At 36.3% G+C, this 17,599-nt stretch overlaps 2 protein-coding genes across 2 annotated transcripts in view; one reads left to right on the top strand and one right to left on the bottom strand.

Moving 5' to 3' along the window:
• Window positions 1-1,341, bottom strand: part of LOC140235650 (doublecortin domain-containing protein 1-like) — a 53,186-nt gene extending 51,845 nt beyond the window's left edge. Inside the window, exon 1 of the mRNA XM_072315658.1 lies at window positions 1,217-1,341. The gene's annotated coding sequence lies outside the window, so the exon portion shown is untranslated. The remainder of the gene's footprint in view (window positions 1-1,216) is intronic.
• A 268-nt stretch (window positions 1,342-1,609) lies between these two features.
• On the top strand, window positions 1,610-8,727 carry LOC140236359 (myotrophin homolog). Its single transcript, XM_072316315.1, has 4 exons — window positions 1,610-1,746; window positions 3,409-3,522; window positions 4,757-4,855; window positions 8,277-8,727. Exons 1-4 carry the CDS (start codon window positions 1,672-1,674, stop codon window positions 8,361-8,363), a joined length of 375 nt encoding a protein of 124 aa, XP_072172416.1. The 5' UTR covers window positions 1,610-1,671; the 3' UTR covers window positions 8,364-8,727.
• Window positions 8,728-17,599: the final 8,872 nt, after the last annotated feature.

Here is a 17,599-nt window from a genome sequence, read left to right as displayed (position 1 = left end):
AGAGGGTGACGAATGGGTAAGCACACACACAAACACACACATACACACAAAAAATATATGTTCATATTTTACTTTTTTTTCCACTTTATATTATGTGTATATTATTGGTTAAAGTGATTAGAAATATTGTAAGAAAACTTTATAAATGAAAATCATTAACGATTATGAAAATATCAATGATAAAAATAATGATAATAAGAATGATAAAATGATGATGGTGGTGGAAGTGATAATAATAATAATGAAAATGATGATGATGATGATGATTATGATGATCGATGATGGTGGTGATAATAGTAATAATGATAATAATAATAATAACAATGATAATAATAATAATAATAATAATAATAATAATAATAATAACACATATATTAATAATAACAATAATATACACAAGTTAGGTAAAACTGCTGTTGCTTAACAGGGACAAATTTAATATCAAGTGAAAAAATCTTCAGTCTGTTGAAGGAGGCAGACTTAATCAGAAGAAGAAGAAGAAGAAAATATTCTACGAAAGCCGGAGCACGTTACAGCCGCAGAGGGGCAGACACTTTCACGCATGAAACTACAGAGGGCAGCTGCGCGATCTTTACATACCCCGAGAAATTAAACGCATAAAAAAAAGTCCGACATACAAACGGCGACAGCGCACTACTCCGTCATCGTATCATCAGGAGATTCTGGGAGGTGATTTTTCTGCATTTTCGTGATATTCATTGAGAAATTCAGGTATGATTATGGCATAACTTCCATTATAAGAGCATTTCAAATTTTCGTGCGCGATATCTAGACCCCTCAACCATACTAGTAGTAGGTGCCTAGGCCTATATTCCCTAACAGGTTAGAGCCTTGCCTAACCTTGTAGAACTCTAACGTTACACATGTAGTTTAGAATCCTCACTGTACTGCAACGCGTAGACAACATTGATCGATTTTTGACAGGTACGCATAGACCACATTATCATACAAACCTGGATGAATAGAGAATAGGCTGTGGAGTCTACCCCGACCAATTACTCGTACCCGTGTGCCGTGAACGCCGGTGGTCCGGTAGGCATGACGCTGCGGCTCAGCAGAATAGCGTAGCACTCACAGCTCACGCACTGCACTGCCAGCGAAAACAATTTCAAATCGTACGCTTACTAGCTAAAATGTCTAATTTCATGGAAGGCCAGTATGTTCAAGCAAAAATAAAGAATGGAGGCAAACTTACATTTTCTGTTGCTTCAGACGCAGTAATGTAACGTTAGGGCTAGGACGTGAAAGAATGTATGGATCGTACGAACACTAAAAGCAATACCCGCTGTGGATTGTCATGGTGACGTCAGGTCAGCGATCGAGAGACCAAGTGAGACTGGAGCTGTGTGAGCGATTATCGCAGAGGGCAGCATACCATTGATGTGAAACTGATTGATTGACTTCCGCACTCTGTTATCACAGTAAACTCATAACAGTACGTGCTCATGCTGTACAAGCAGTGCAGGTGCATCCGTAGTCTAGTCCGGTGGTCTCGCATGAAATCGCCATGCAAACTTAGTTCAGACCCTACCCGTCAAAATTCCCTGACCATACAACCCTTCCCGACCTGTGGCTATCTCTTAAAAGGACGGAGTGTCCAATATTTCCTCAGTATAACCTCTGTTTATTTAGTATTTGCAGACTGCTAGGATGGCTACTGAGGCGAAATGGGCTGTACAAAATGGAGATCTAGACAAGTTAACACAAATTGCAGACTCATCATCGGTATGTAGTAAAATAACAGAATGTTCTCGGATATGTACGTGTTCTCCGAGAACTGGCAAGTCGTGTGTCCCACACGTACAATCTTGTGTCGTAAAACTTGAATCACGCAAAGGGCGTTGTTCACTTTTTACGCACTGCGTCTGGTATAGACTAACGTTAGACCTAAACTTTTACGGCTTGCTTGTTGACTAGAGACATCAAAAAGACGAAAGTGGAAGAAAAGGGAAGCGCAGACAAATTGAGTTCTAGAGTCTAGACGTAGGGTCTAACAGTTAGAATGTAATTTTAACTCCACATTGTCATTGCATTCATTGGATTGGCAAAGAGCCCAAAGAGGGCTTATTAGAGGAGGGGGGCCGGGGAAGGGAGCCGGGAGGCCAAAGCAAGGTCCAAGGAGGGTCTTTTAAATAATTGATAATAAAATAAAGACGATCTAAATTTAATGATATTTCCAATGTTGATTTAGATCTAGAAAAGGCCCTATTTAGAGTTCTAACGTTAGATTTTTCAGTCGTCTGCATTGCCATTGGTTATTGATGTTTTTGCAGAATAATGCTGGCATATAGCAGTGTTTTATATTGTTTTGTTTTGCATTGAAATGTAATGGTAAATTATGATCAACTCCTGATCCTGCCCTGCTGGACCGGGTCCGCCAGGCCTGGCAGCACAAGCTTAGGTGGTCTTAGACAGAAAGATTCGTCTGTCCTGAGGAGTCTTATATATTTTTTGTTTACGTTAGGAATGCCTATAGTCGTTATCGGCTGTCCGGAGAGACGGAGATTCCGTGAAACCAGTTGCAGTCTTCGCAGAACATATCCCCGACGACCAGATACAGACTGATCTTTTGGTCAAGGCAGCACTAAGCTTTGCCTGGCCCGGTGCATGTACTTTACTGAGTGTACATTAGACATTGAACAAGTAATTTAGTCACAATAACAAATCATAACTAGATCTGACCTTTAGCCAGGCTTAGGTTTTGGCCCTCTGGAAAGCTCGCTAAAATTTACAGTACAGAATCTACATCACTGCAGGGCTGCCAACCTTGTTTTGAGTGGGACTGGAGTCGAGGAGTGAGACACTATGAGGAAGCGAGTGACCAAACTTGAGGGATAGAAGCAACAACAGTAGTGGGGGAAGAGGGGATTGGAGATGGTGTAGGGGGGAGTGTCTCCACCACCCCCCCCCCCCCCTCCTTTCCACTGGAAGGAGCTCTGACAATTTTAGATTTTGAAATGCATTCTGGTGCATGCTTCAGTAAAGATTTCAACACATGCATTCACTGAAAGTGCAACAAACATTAAATAAAACTTTATATTGTATACATGTATACATACAATATTTTGACAGTTTGAAAGAGAAAGAGAGATCTGTGATATATTGTGTCAATAAGGGCATTCTCATCTGTCATATTGCAGGGTGCTACTGCAAACCCACTCGCCCACTTGCTGTCTATGCAGTGGCTTCCAGAACTTAAAGTATGAGAGCAATTAAAGTACCAGTAATATATTTATGAATAGACACTTACCTCTTTAAACTCAAACCTAGATGTATGCCCTTGTGGGCAGAGAGAAGGAAGGTCAAGGCGAAATATCTTTGGTAATGCCATGTACAATGTAGCGTTCTATTAATATCACAGCAATGGTGTCACTTTTCTTTGCGCAGTTCGATGTGAATGGAGACGTTGGGATGGGCAGGACGCTGCTTCACTGCGCAGCAGATTATGGGCAGATTGACTGCATCAAGTATTTGGTGGACCAGCACAATGCAAACGTAAATGTGAGTATGCAAATCTGGGGCTTGTGATCATGCAGCTATGGCATAGATTAAAATGTAGGTGCCAGGCTGCTGTGGCGGTTTATTCATCACAAGGAAGCTGTTTAGCAGCACTTAGAATATCATACTGCATCAGATTTTGTCACATGCTTGTTTGGGGTCTGTTTGTATTTTCTCTCTTGTAATGCTCTTTAAATGCTCTGGGCATTCATCCTGTGGTTTTGAGCTTATACATGAAATTTTGAGAAAAAAAAGGACCTCTTCTATTTTTATTTTTATTTTTTTATTTTTTTTTTGTCATCAGAGGGAGGGCACTGTTTTTTTGTTTTTTGTTTTTCTTTTGCCTGAAAGTAACACCATGCATTCAGTATTTTGATGACTTACTCGGGAGGGACATCATTTTAGGCCACAAAAATTCCATCGTTTTTCATTGTTCCCACGTTTGTGTAGTTCATTTACATCTTTGTCATTGCAAACGTTGTAATTGATTCATGTCTTTAAGGGGGGCAGTGGTGTAATATATCACGTTTTTCGGGTATCTACAATCAATTAAATATATTCTGTACATGACACAAGATACCCCCTGCAAATGCATGTACTGTTGGAAAGCTTAGATCCTGAGGAATCAAAAAAAAAGGTAACCAAAAGACAAGAAATCTTGAAATAAGAGAAAGACAGTAAGTTTACTTCACATGGCAAAAATTTCTGATTTTTTTTTTTTTTTTTTTTTTTTGGAAATCAAAATTCCAACCACTGCTACTCAGAGGTGTAGCTTGTTAATCAAATCAAAGACAGATATTATGTTGATGTACTGGTACATGTAACAATATTTTAATGATGGTTTTTTAAAGAAATTCTGCTGTTTTCATGGATTTGTTAAAACTACAAGGTGTATTTGTAAAATCTGAAAACCTATTCATCAACTGACATATTTTTGTTTTGTTTAAATCTGTTCATCACATAGAAACAAATATTTCCACCAAATTTCAGCAAAATTGGATGAATAATTTTCAAGTTATAGCAATTTTAGACTGAAAAACCTGACAGTGGGTAAATAAGCAATTAAAGTAAGCATGCAAAATGTAGAATATGTATTGCAATTTCCTTGAATAACAAATATATTTGAGTAATAAACAAGTTTCCAGGGACCATGATACATTGTATTATCTCTTTAAGTTCATGACATGTAAACATGGCCCAAAATGGCATATTTAAATGCCTGTTTTCCTTTTTCCAGGCAGTAGACAAGCATGGTGTGTCAGTGCTCTTAGCAGCTGTCTTTGAAGGTTCTGGCCACGAGCGGTACTACCAGTGCATTGAATATCTCATCGAGAAGGCAAGCACACCATTTCATTCAGATTTTAGTTGTGTTGATTCATATTTATGGCTCCCAAACTCCCTCTTGCTCCTTTGTGCGTAGAATCGGAGGCAAGTTCTTGTTAATTTTGGAGGGGTTTTGTTCTGTTTTTAGCAAATGCCTATTTCTCTCTATTTTCCTTTTTAACCCTAAAAAGACTGGGGGGGCTTTTTGGGCCCCCCCCCCTCGACATTTTTCGCGATAAATCTGGAACGTAAAAATCTTGCGCCACGACGTTTTATGACTTCTTTCTTTTAAGTCTTGCGCAACTTTTGAGACCAAATTCGCGACGCCTGGGTACGCAGTTCTGAAGTTATGCAATATTTTGTAAGTGCATGTCAGACCCAAAATTGCTCAAAAACGTGATTTCATGTACAAATCCAATGCAAATTCTGTTTCTGACCAAAATTCATGAATGTATCATTATTTTTACTTTTACTGATCAAAATCAATTAATTTCATGTTGTTTATGATCGGAATAGTATCACTGATGATTTTCAACGAAAAAAAACAAAAACAAAAAGTCGAAAACAATGAAATACTATAAGAAATTTTAAAAACAATAAAATACATAAGAAAAAAATTTGACACCGCCGTTTTTTTTTATGTACATTCATTAAGAATCCTACAAAGAGTACCTAAACCAAAAATCAGCAGTTTTGGACCTTTAATTACAGATTTACAGCCATTTTTTAAAATTCATGCATAAATTAGCGTAATTACGCTTGTAATTCATTAAGAATAAATTTGAATATTTGTGAAATAATTACCTATTCAGTTTTGTAGATTACCTTGTTGGTGATGCGCGTGCCAATTTTCCTTGTGATCATGCGGTCAATGGCCAAGATCTTAGGGGGGCCCAATGAGCCCCCCCCCCCCCCCCCCAGTCCTACAAGGCATCAGAATAGCCCAGTCTTTTTAGGGTTGAAACCCTTTTTTTTTTTTCTCTGCCTCTGTGTCACCTCATTTGTTGTTCTGTTGCTTGTTGTTTTTTATTCTCTGGCTTCTTTTTCTGTACCCTTTTGCTTTCTTTTGCTCTTCTCCTTTTTTTTTTTGTTTTCTTATTGTCTTCCGTGTTATTTTTTTAATGGATATTTCATGGCCATTTAATACACAATTTGCCTTCATTCATGACAAAATATGGGAACATGAAATTGGAATACAGATGTGCATTTGCTTGGAATATGTAAACTTTAAGGGGTAGTGTAGTATTGGTGGAGATGAGGATTGGGCTTTTAACTTTTTGCAAGATACCAAGAAACCACTTATGAAATAGTACAAAGCATAGCACCCTAATAGGAATTCAGAGTTTATTTGATAAAAATTGGATTTGGAATGGCCGAGATATCCAAATATAAAGTAAAACAAAGTGATCCCAATAAAAGGTGGGTCCCACCTTTTACAATGTATTAGGGTTGCTCTGTTTTGAATATCTGAGCCATTTCAAAACCAATTTTCATAAAATAAATGTTGAATTACATGCTGTTTCATATTTCTTATGAGGTGTCTCATTACCTCATCAAAAGTGTTGGAAACCTGAAGATAGGTCTCAGCCAAAACTATATGATCCCTTTAACCAATAATATAAATGGAATGAGTCCAAACTACTATTACTGAAAGCAACATAGATTTCATCTGCAAAGAATTTCTGATTATGCATGGATCATCATATTAACAGCAGTATTTAACCCTAATCCCACCGGGTTTTTTTAAGGACTTGAAACCACCGTTTGTTTGTTTTTTTTGCTTCAACATTATTGTTGAGGATATTGAAAATAATATGTTCACCAAAAATTAGAAGTCTTCGAGCTTCATTTTTTGATTTATAGGGCCAAAAAAAATATTTTTGCATAAATTAGCATAAAATGATTAAAATAAAATACATAGATTAAGATTTGAAAAATCTAACTATACAGTCTTGTAGATTACATTGGCCTCTACCTTTGTGCAAATTTTCGCGAGGATCACATGATCCTCGTCAAAATTTGCACTAAGGTAGAGGCCAATGTAATCTACAAGACTGTATAGTTAGATTTTTCAAATTTTAGTTTATGTATTTATATTCATAAATTGTTTATTTCGTAATTGTTTCTTATGTATTTTATTGTTTATTGAATTTCTTATGTATTTCTTTGTTTTTTAACTTTTTGTTTTGGGTTTTTTTTTTCGTCAAAATTTGTCGCAGAAACTTTTTAAAGCATAATCAGGCTACTATAAATCATTGTCAGCCATTGAAAGTAAAAATATTTATTTTTATTTTTTTGCAAAAACACAATTTACATTGGATTTGTACACAAAATCATGTTTTTGAGCAATTTTTGGGTCGACAAATTTTTTTCAAAGGGGCGTGGCTTCAGAACGGTATGCCCGGGAGCAACAAATTTGGTCTCAAAAGTTGCACGATACTTGAAAGAAAAAAGTCATAAAATGTTTCAGCAAGAGCGTCATGCGTTGTGGAATAATCACGCGAAACGTCGAGGGGGGGAGCCAAAATGCCCCCCCCCCCGGTGGGAATAGGGTTAAACCATGTGGTGTAATCTATGTCATGCAGTAAAACATGATCATCTTCACAAGCTTCTCAGAAGAGGAGGGGAAGGAATATGGGCAACTAGTGTGACTAATGAGGAAGGGAATTTTCTGTGTATGTGCATGTGTTTTGTTTTGTTTTTTATTGATGTGAATTTTTGTGTTATCATTTGCATTTTCCATTTGAATTGTGTTGTACATGTATATTTGCTACATGTGTCTTATACTGTTGTCAAGTGTATCATTTATGACAGAAAATGATTCTCTTTTTAATATTTGAACAATGTGCACTTAGTCAAAGCCCCTTTGAAAACAGTTTGCTAGAGCTGTATGGGTATGTCAAACCATGAGAAAAGTAAAATGACTGAATAAGCAAATGATGAATGAATGAATGAATGAATGAATGAATGAATGAATGAATGAATGAATGAACGAATGAACGAATGAATGAATGAACGAATGAATCGGTTAATGAATGAATTTATTCATTCAATAATAATTTATTTCATTGATTGGTTGATTTATGCATGAATGAATGATTGAATGCAGGTCTGGAGTTAATTAATTCTCATGCTTTTTCACTACTCGGGATGCTGACACTGAACACATGAATGATTGCATGACTGAATGATTTTATGAACGCATGAATTCATTAATCCAATTCTCATGATCTTTCAACAATCAGGGTTGACACAACATAAATACATGAATGATCGAATGAATGAATGAATGAATGGATGAATGAATGAATGAATGAAAGAATGATTGAATGAATGAAAGAATGAATGAATGATTGATTGAATGAATGAATGAATGAAATTATGAATGAATTTATTAATTAATTAATCAATTCTTGCTCTCTTTCACCACTCAGGGTGCTGACACAAAGGGCAAAGCTCCAGATGGCTCCTCGTATGCAGATTCGACAGATGACCCCAAAATAAAGGAGCTCCTCCAATGAGTCACCTTGCCTGGTTGCATTCTCTTTTACATACTTTTCCTCCTTACCTTCTTCTGGATTTTCTTTTAAGTTCTTATCATCATTACTTTTAATATCACAATTATGTTTCCTGGTAGCGTATAATTTCTCTTGTGCATGAGAAAAAAAAATGGAGATTTAATCCAGAGTGGGAAATTTATGATCGGTAACCGATTCTCAGTGTGTTATTGTTGTTAGTGGAGGGACTTTTTATGTTGGATTTTTTTTTTTCTATCATTATCAATCAGAATCATAGTTTCCCTAGGATGAGATAGAGCAAATAGACAGGCTTATGAAAGAAAAAACGATGAACCAAAGAACAGGGTGCCTGTCATGTCGTATTTTACCTGACCAGTTTTTATGCCTCCGCCACGAAGTGGTGCCGGAGGCATTATGTTTTCGGGTTGTCCGTCCGTCCGTCCGTCCGTCCTTCCGTCCGTCCGTCCGTCCGTCCTTCCGTCCGTCCGTCCGTCCGTCCTTCCGTCCGTCCGTAATGAATTTTGTGGACAAGGTAACTATCGAAACTTGTTGAGGTATCCTAATGAAACTTGGCATGTATGTGTATTAGGGGGTGAAGTTGTGCCTATCAACTTTTGGGTGCACATGCTCAAGGTCAAAGGTCAAAAGGTCAAGGTCAAATACATAAAATTTCACTATTTCCACCATATCTATTGAATGCCTGAAGATATTTTCTTGAAACTTAGTGTATATATGTATTACCCAATTAAGATTCTCTGGTGAAAGTTTGGGTCATGAGGTCAAAGGTCAAAGGTCAAAAGGTCAGGGTCAAATACATAAAATTTCACTATTTCCACCATATCTATTGAATGCCTGAAGAGATTTTCTTGAAACTTAGTGTATACATGTATTACCCAATTACAATTCTCTGGTGAAAGTTTGGGTCATGAGGTCAAAGGTCAAAGGTCAAAAGGTCAAGTAAAAAACCTTTTTTTCTGTGTACCTTGGAAAATTGTTCAAGGTATCTTCATGAAACATAGTATATACATGTACTGACTGGAAGTGAATGTAGGGTTCATGGGGTCAAAGGTCAGGGGTCAAAGGTCAAGTGCAAGACTTCAAAATTTTACTATTACCCTCATATTTATGCAATGCCAGCAGGGTTATTTTTTTACATTTGGTGTATGCGTGTGTAACCTAATATAAATTCTCTGGAAGGTTTTTTTCTTTTCTTTTTTTGCCTCAAAGGTCAAAAGGTCAAAGATCAAGTAAAAGTGCTGAACTAACTTTTTCCTCCATATCTCGGAAGTGGCTCAAGTTACCTTGAAACTTTGAGTACATATTATGCATGTTCTACCTGAAAGTAATTATCTTATGAATTTTAGGGTCAAGGGCCAGATAAAAATGGTAACAATTTACTATTCAATTCAGAAATTGCACTTTTTCTCCACACCTGTACCTTGAAAATTACTCAATGCCTAAATGTATGAATGGGTCAAAGTCAAGTTAAAGTCCTTAAATCCCTAGATACATGCTCTCCTATTCATCTAATTAAACCTAGGTCAAGGAAGGTGAACATTCAACACATTTGTGACAAACTTGTCATTTCAATATTTTGCCAATTTTGTGAAAATATAATCACACAGTGTCCACATGTACTATCTAGACCTATTGGGAAAATCATGCATTATGGCGGAGGCATACCAGTCGCCAAAGCGACATTTCTAGTTGTTACTACAATTTTTTTCTCTCTCTTTTTAGTCAGGGGGATTCATTCGTATGTATGTTTATTTGGGGTTTTTTTCTTTTTGTTCATTTTTTTTCCATTGCTTCTCATTCTCGCACTGACATTTGTCTGAGGCCAGTCGTTCAAACTGTGTGACGGCTCACTCAAATTTGGCCTTCTCTGCAAGGTGAATAATGCCTTGAATATTCAGTAGTCTCATTTACCGTACCCGGAGTTCAAAGGTCACGACCCACTGCACATAGTGTGCATCTTTGAATGCGTTATCAGCAAAAGTGAAACAAGCTCTTAGAACCGTCAACAATACAACAGGAAATGATTTTCCTGCAGAGGAGGAACTCACAAAACAAATCTGTCTTATCCTGGTAATAATTTACTCAGAAAAAAAAAATGAATAATGATTTTTTAAAAATGTTGATCTAGTTCTGAAATACCATGTACACAGCGTATGTAGTGTGCAGTGTAAAGGAGGATTACATCTACTTACCATGACTGTTATGAAAATTTAGAAAAGCAGGAAAGATAATGCACCATGTAATTGTGGCATGCACTCCAATATGAAATGCAGGAGAAGTAATTGAGTCCAAGAGTGTGACATACATTTTTTATTCCTCGTATCATTTACATTTACAGTATGTATCTAGTCACGTCCCGCAAACACATATTACTGGACAGACAAGCAGACAAAAGCACATGTACGTATGTACATACAAACACACAGAAGAAGGTGCTTTTGAAATGTTAGAAGCAAGACTTTTCGAAACACTCTGCCGGGATGTGGTGTCCTCCGTTTTCGTGACTGTGTTAACTTTAAGAATTATGAATGAAATTTAGTCAGCCACTTGCGGCAAAAGAATGAACAGGTACGGCATGAAACAAAATCACCTAATTCGAAAGCAGCTGCCTAGTAAAGACTGAGCTGAAATTTGACTCTGTGGCACATTAAGATTGGTGTGTCCGGCACAGTTCTTTTGTGTTTGTGGTGCAAAATTTGATAGGTCTGCAGAGAGCTGAGGATACAAATGGTCCTCCTGAGGTGACTGCTTTCAAGTAAAACGGGCTGGATCTGCTTCAAGCGAATCAATTTTGACTGCCCCGACAAAATTCAGTATCAGAGAGCGTTATAATCCAGATTTCTATTTCCAATTTTGTGAGCATTATGATTAAGATGTGAATTAACCTCATTACAAGTAATCATTTGTACTCTTTTTTTTCTCTGATGCACTTCTTTTTCTTTTTCTACAGCTTGAAGTTGTGTTTCCTGCCATGAAAACTGTAGAGACACATACTCGCATACACTTTCAAGTATAATTTTCTCTCTAAATCTGTCTTTTTCTTCTTAATTCTTTTTTTTTTTTTTTATTTAATGCTGCTCCCTGTGAATCACCTCTTTAGTGTTGGGGTTTTACCCAAGTCTTTAATGCAGTCCACTCCATGTAAGTCAATCTTAACAGGACTAAGGAAAAGCGTGGACTTTGGCGATATTCAAATTCTGCCAGTACAGATGAATAGCACACATGATGCTACCAATGTAAATTGGGACCTTTTTAAATTCAACGACATAGCTGATTATTGCGCAGTTGCCTTAAATGCGGAGTTGGCTATAGTTTGTCAGGTTTGGTTGTACTTTCCAATGTGAAACAGCTACTGAGCATTTGAATCTACCCTGTCTATGAACCCTGCTACAATTCCTTCTAAGTGGTGATAACCATACACTTAACTCTCATAGCAAACTATTTGTATGTAATTATCAGTAGGATATTAGGAGGATCGTCCCGAGGGGCGTAGCTGCACACCCAAAATTCCGTTTGGACAGTTGTCATCGGTGGTAGTTCCTGATGCACTGCTGCTGTTGGCTTTTTGACTTTTGCATAAAGAAGCATCCTCCATGCACTGTAATTTAATTTATTGAAAGATGCAGGCCGATATTCAAACATTCTATTTTTGCACAACAAATTTAGTGGATAATTACAGTGATAATCATGAATGTTTACAATTGCTGCTGAGTCATGACGAAGAGAGCTTGCTGTATCAATGATCCTTAAATTTTTCCACTCTTTCTTTTTTAGCAATATTTTTTATATACCTAGCACTTTCTACTCAGACTGATGACTACAGCATAAACAATGCTGATTTTAATAGTCACTGCATTGCTTTGTGAGTAACTTTAATGAGTAGGCCCTACATTCAGAATGCGCACTGTCAAATAATGGAATCATGGATATATATGTGAACTTTGGAAGTGGCTGGCTAGCTGGAGAGATACTATACAATTGTGTACATGTATGATTTTATTTGATGTTGCTGCACGATGGCAAATAAAGTGTTTGCGCCATTGTTCCTTTTCACGAGTGCCAAACTTTCAGTGCTACAAAATGTGCATCGCATTATTCACCAAATGATGTTATACTGAAAGAACACAAGATTGTGTAGGAAAGAAAATGTTGCGTATGTACCATGTGCAATGAACCATAAAGCTCCCAAACCCATTGTATGTGGTGTAGTGAATGATTCCATCTAGAAGCACACAAGATCATGTACAAAAGAGAAGTTTGGTTAACTTTGCACTATTAAAGTGTATGTGACAGGTAAGGCATATATAAGCATTTGTCAGCCCTCTGCCATACAAAGCTACATGGTACATTACCAGGCGCTGCGTTTCCATATTTCTCCCTGTTTTTACTTGCAGCAACTAAGTCTTTCCCTTGAAATGATTAAACTCTTAACATTTACATGTAATGTCGTCAACAGATGAAGCAATTTTAATGTGTGTTTGAATGTCTCAAGACTTTTGCTTTGCAATTTGTAGCAGCTTCCAAATAGCACATGCACATTCTATCACTACATCCTTTAAATTGTTGTTAGTTACAATTATGTGCAGGAGGCGAAAAAAAAAAAAAGGACAAAGAAATATTGTATAGATGAAAGGATTTTAATGTTTTGGGATTTTTGCCCAGCAGTTTGTGAGAGCCTCCAATTAAATCATGCTCATGCTATTGCAACATCCTGCAAAATTGTTCCTATTCACAATCATGTGCAAGAGGCAAAAATAGAGTGATTTTTCTTTACAACCTTGTAATCTTACGGAGTTAATTGCCATATATAATAGAAGAAGTATTTGGCAAATGCCACAATCGGGACCCTTGAATGAAGATTCAAAGAAAGCAATCTGTAGGTGATGAAGAAAATGTCTTTTTTTTTAATCAAAATTCTTTGCATGGAGGCAAAAAAACAACAACAGTGAAGTCCTATGACCACACGGCCAGTTTGTTTATTTCTGTTTTTCTTCTTGAATTTAAAAGAACTTTCTCAAAGTGGTTGTTTTTTAATCATTTGTGATGACCCACCCCCCCCCCCCCCCCCGAGAGTTAATTTGAGTGATATCATTCAATCATAAAGCATAAATTAGGTTGTTGTTTTTTCCTTCCCCTACCCTTCTTTTCTTACCATACTTGAATGGTTGCATGCATTTGAAGTAGATAATTCACCATTTATTGTTAAAGTGATATCTGCCCTTTCTCCTTTTTTTTTTTTTGCTTTTTTGGTAATTATTATATTTCAATAAGTATTATCTTATTTTTCAAACATTATATACTTACATTGTGTAATCCATAAAGGAGGGAAAAAGCATATTATGTTATCATGTACATCTCATGTTAATTGTATACCTACTCGCCTTACATTGGTTTGTCTATATTTTGTACCATCGAGTGATCGTTGCACTTTTTTCCCCCCACAAATGAAATACCTTTATAGACAGGACTAGACTTTGGAATTGCTCTGGGCCTGGTCACTGTTTCCTACAAAATCATCTAGACCACAATCCGTGATCTGAATGATACATCTCAGATGGACTGTGAGAACTGCTGTATATTTCAAATTGATCTGTATAGAGTTGAGCGTTACAAATTCGTTCAAGTGATCAGCATCCGATGTGGTGCAGATACTGTATAGATAGATTTTGCCGATGGTAAATTGATATACTATAATAATGTGTTGCAAATAGCAGTTAGTGGAATAAAGTAGAAATTAGATTTTTTTTTTTTTTTTGGCATTTTCATTTTGTATGTTTGTACATGGACAGGTTCCTTGGTGATTTTTTTTTTTGTATGTGTCCTATTGCTTGTCAATGATAGTTTGCGATGTCATGTGAATGTTTTATTGTTTATGCATACAAATCATGTCTAGAAAAAATGTACAAGCATATGACTTTAGCACATTGTAGTCCTATTTTTATGCCCAGCAGTACGTAATAAATATTGTAATAAGAATACATTTACTGTACCTCTTTGCTGTTGTCTTTGAAAAGGTAGTGTAGTAGCGTATTGTGTGTGTGTATATATATATATACTGTATATTATACAAATAATGAATGTTTATGAGTGCAATGGACAGAATATTTCATAAGGTGAAAGATGAAATGCTCCATTCAACGAGGTGCAGTGGAGTTGAATGGATCAAACAATTCATTCACCGAATGAAATATTCTGTCCATTGCTCGAATGAAAAACATTAATTGTTTGCTTTATATAACGCCTGAAATAGATCCTTGTCATTTGATGTTTTGTTAATTTAGAAACTCTAGAAATTAATTTAGAGAATCTGAGATCATGAGAGCGCTCACTGAGCGCTTTACGCTAGCGCGCTGTCGCAGACTCACACTGCAAGCGCAAGCGTTTACATGCGTAGTGTGCCGAGCTCTCAGCGAGCGTGTAATGGAGCAAATCGTATGGATCCAAAATTGCACGGATGATGACGTCATAGTGAAATAGGCCGAATGATCAATGTCGATCAAACAACCAATCAAATGACAAGGATCTATTTAGGTGTTATATAAATATATGTTTATATATACATATATATATATTTATATTTATATGTATATATATATATATATATATATATATATATATATATATATATATATATATATATATATATATATATACATATATATATATATATATACATATACATATATATATATATATACACAGTGTGTATGTATATGTGTGTGTATGTATATGTATATGTACACTCTATGTATATGTTCCTTTCTTTTTTTCTTTTTTACAAACCTGCTATTCCCCCAACATGGGGTAAATTGGAATATATGCAGTAAATAGGAATAACTGGGAGAAGATGCAAAAAGAGGAAATATTCATCCATCTCCTATACAGATTCACTATAAGCCAGTTCACAGTTCCAATCTGAGCATGTGCAGATAAAGGTCATTGCAGACCTCTTGAAATGGATTTGCAACCGAGGTATTCCAAACCTAGATATACTGTAGGGCTTCATGACAACTGTGTTATAGGCACACCAGGTGCAGATTGGTATTTACAGGTGAATGTGCATTCTTTTCAGCAATGTACCAAGGTACATTAACAAAAGCCATTCATGCAGCATTGGCATGTAAATTACATCTTCCTGCATGGCTGTTTTCAACTGCTCTTCTTGAAGACTATTCCATGTTTTTCAAAGTCTGTGGTTGGAGAGGTCATTGCAGACTAGTGCTAACTGAACTGGCTTATTAACAGGTGGTGACAAAAATAGGAGCACAAGTTTGAATCCTGGGGGTTGAATAAAGGTTTTTCTCTCCTAAGAAACGATGGGAATGCTCCTATAAATGGGGGAGCAGTTGGCAGGTATGGTTTAATGTGGTCCACTAAGAAGGGACAACAATAATGCCACTTAACAAGCAACCATAGGATCTAAGTCCCATCAAGGACAGATCGACAGAAAATAAGGGATGGTGAGAAAGAGAGATCAAGTATTTTTATCATGGTAATATTAATAAGCTGTATAGTCCCAAAAACCACATTTCTGTGGTTTTACGTTAAAAGCAGAATGAAACCCAAATACAGTGCATGTAGGCCTACATGTACACTTGTACATGTATTGTGGATTGAGTGAATGCAGCAACATTTTAGTGCAGTAGAGCTTGTCAGTGAAAGTTTGAGGAAAATCAGGCAACCAATTCAAAAGTAATACATGGATGCATATTTTTTTAATTATGACGTTGCCATCGCTGGATGAGAAGACTAACTGTACATTTTGTGATGTTACATATAGACGATATATTAAAGGTACTAGCCCACATTTGCAAACCCACGAAAATCAAAACTGAATAAAACAGGTCCAATATGACTTCAAGTACAAGTTATAACAGTAACATACCTCACCTGTCGCTCTTTGTCTATACCATTCGATAAAAGAGAGAAAATCATCGTTTTAAAATCAATTTTCAAACCGGGTCAACCCGACCCAAAATCGAATTACGAGCGCGGGCTATAGCTACGTACATTGTACATGTAACACGTACGTGGACCGGAGCTAGCGAGCGTTATACGCATGCATACGGATTACGGTGCATTTTCATTTATTTTTATGAAAGTAATGGACTAATTGGAACGAAATTTTGCACAGGTGTTACTGCAATCATACCCAAACTCCATGCTAACTATGAGACCAATTGCTGCAGGTTTACAAATGTGGGCTAATACCTTTAAAGAAGAGACACTGTATAAAGAAAATTCAACATTTTTTCACTTTTCTAACATGATGCAAGTGCATTTGACTTACCTCCGTTAGAAAACAGAGGAAACATGCAGTTTTCACAAAAATGAAATTTTAAGACCTTCAGTTTATAGTTTCTTTGTTTTCTGTTTGTGATATCACAAACTGTAGTGGTCTTCTCATTCAGTGATGGCTACACCAAAACTTTGAAAATGCAGGAATTTTTGAAATGCAGTGTGTAATTTTTGTCAAACTTTTGACCGATGAGTTCTACTAATAATGCTGTATTCAAGCAATGTACATGCATATTTGAGTTTCATCCCCTTTATTGTTATGGCATGATTTTCCCATTCATTGCTAGTACATGTATTTCTCAAGGTAGAATCCAGTGGACTCCCATTATAACGAAGTTTTCAATGCATTTCGTCACCAGATACTGCAACAGAAAAAAATTAAATGATGTGGTTATTTTTGTACATATATCGCGCAACCAAAAACTAGTGCAAAAATATGAGCACACAAAAATTTTTGCATGTTTTGTGTAACAGCATTTAATGTTTTGACTTGGCAGAATTTAAAACACACAAAATTCATCTTACCCAGCCAAGCATGAAAAACTACTCGTGCGAAAACACTGCATCCACTTCTACAGTGATGATTTCTACAGCAAACTTTCCTAAGGGCATGTCGAGGTACAATGTAATCTCATACCTGCCAACATTTCAAGATGAAATATCTTACTCGTGGATTGCAAAAATCTTATTTTATATGCAAACTGAAGTTAAAAATCTTACTTTCAGTCAAATCTTCAGAAAATACACATGAAAGGTATATCTAAATATTTTTTTAAATCTTATTTCTCTGACAAGAAAAAAATCTTATTTTGCTATTTTTTATGTAAAAAATCTTACTGAATCTGATAAAATCTTATTAGTTGGCAAGTATGTAATCTGGAAATTTTCCCAAAGTATGTCTCTATTATAATGTAGCATCCCAC

The sequence above is a fragment of the Diadema setosum genome, chromosome 12 (assembly GCF_964275005.1).
Source record: "Diadema setosum chromosome 12, eeDiaSeto1, whole genome shotgun sequence".
Taxonomy (NCBI): domain Eukaryota; kingdom Metazoa; phylum Echinodermata; class Echinoidea; order Diadematoida; family Diadematidae; genus Diadema; species Diadema setosum.
The sequence above is the reverse complement of the archived record's forward strand: the minus strand, read 5'-3'. Positions and strand labels throughout refer to the sequence as shown.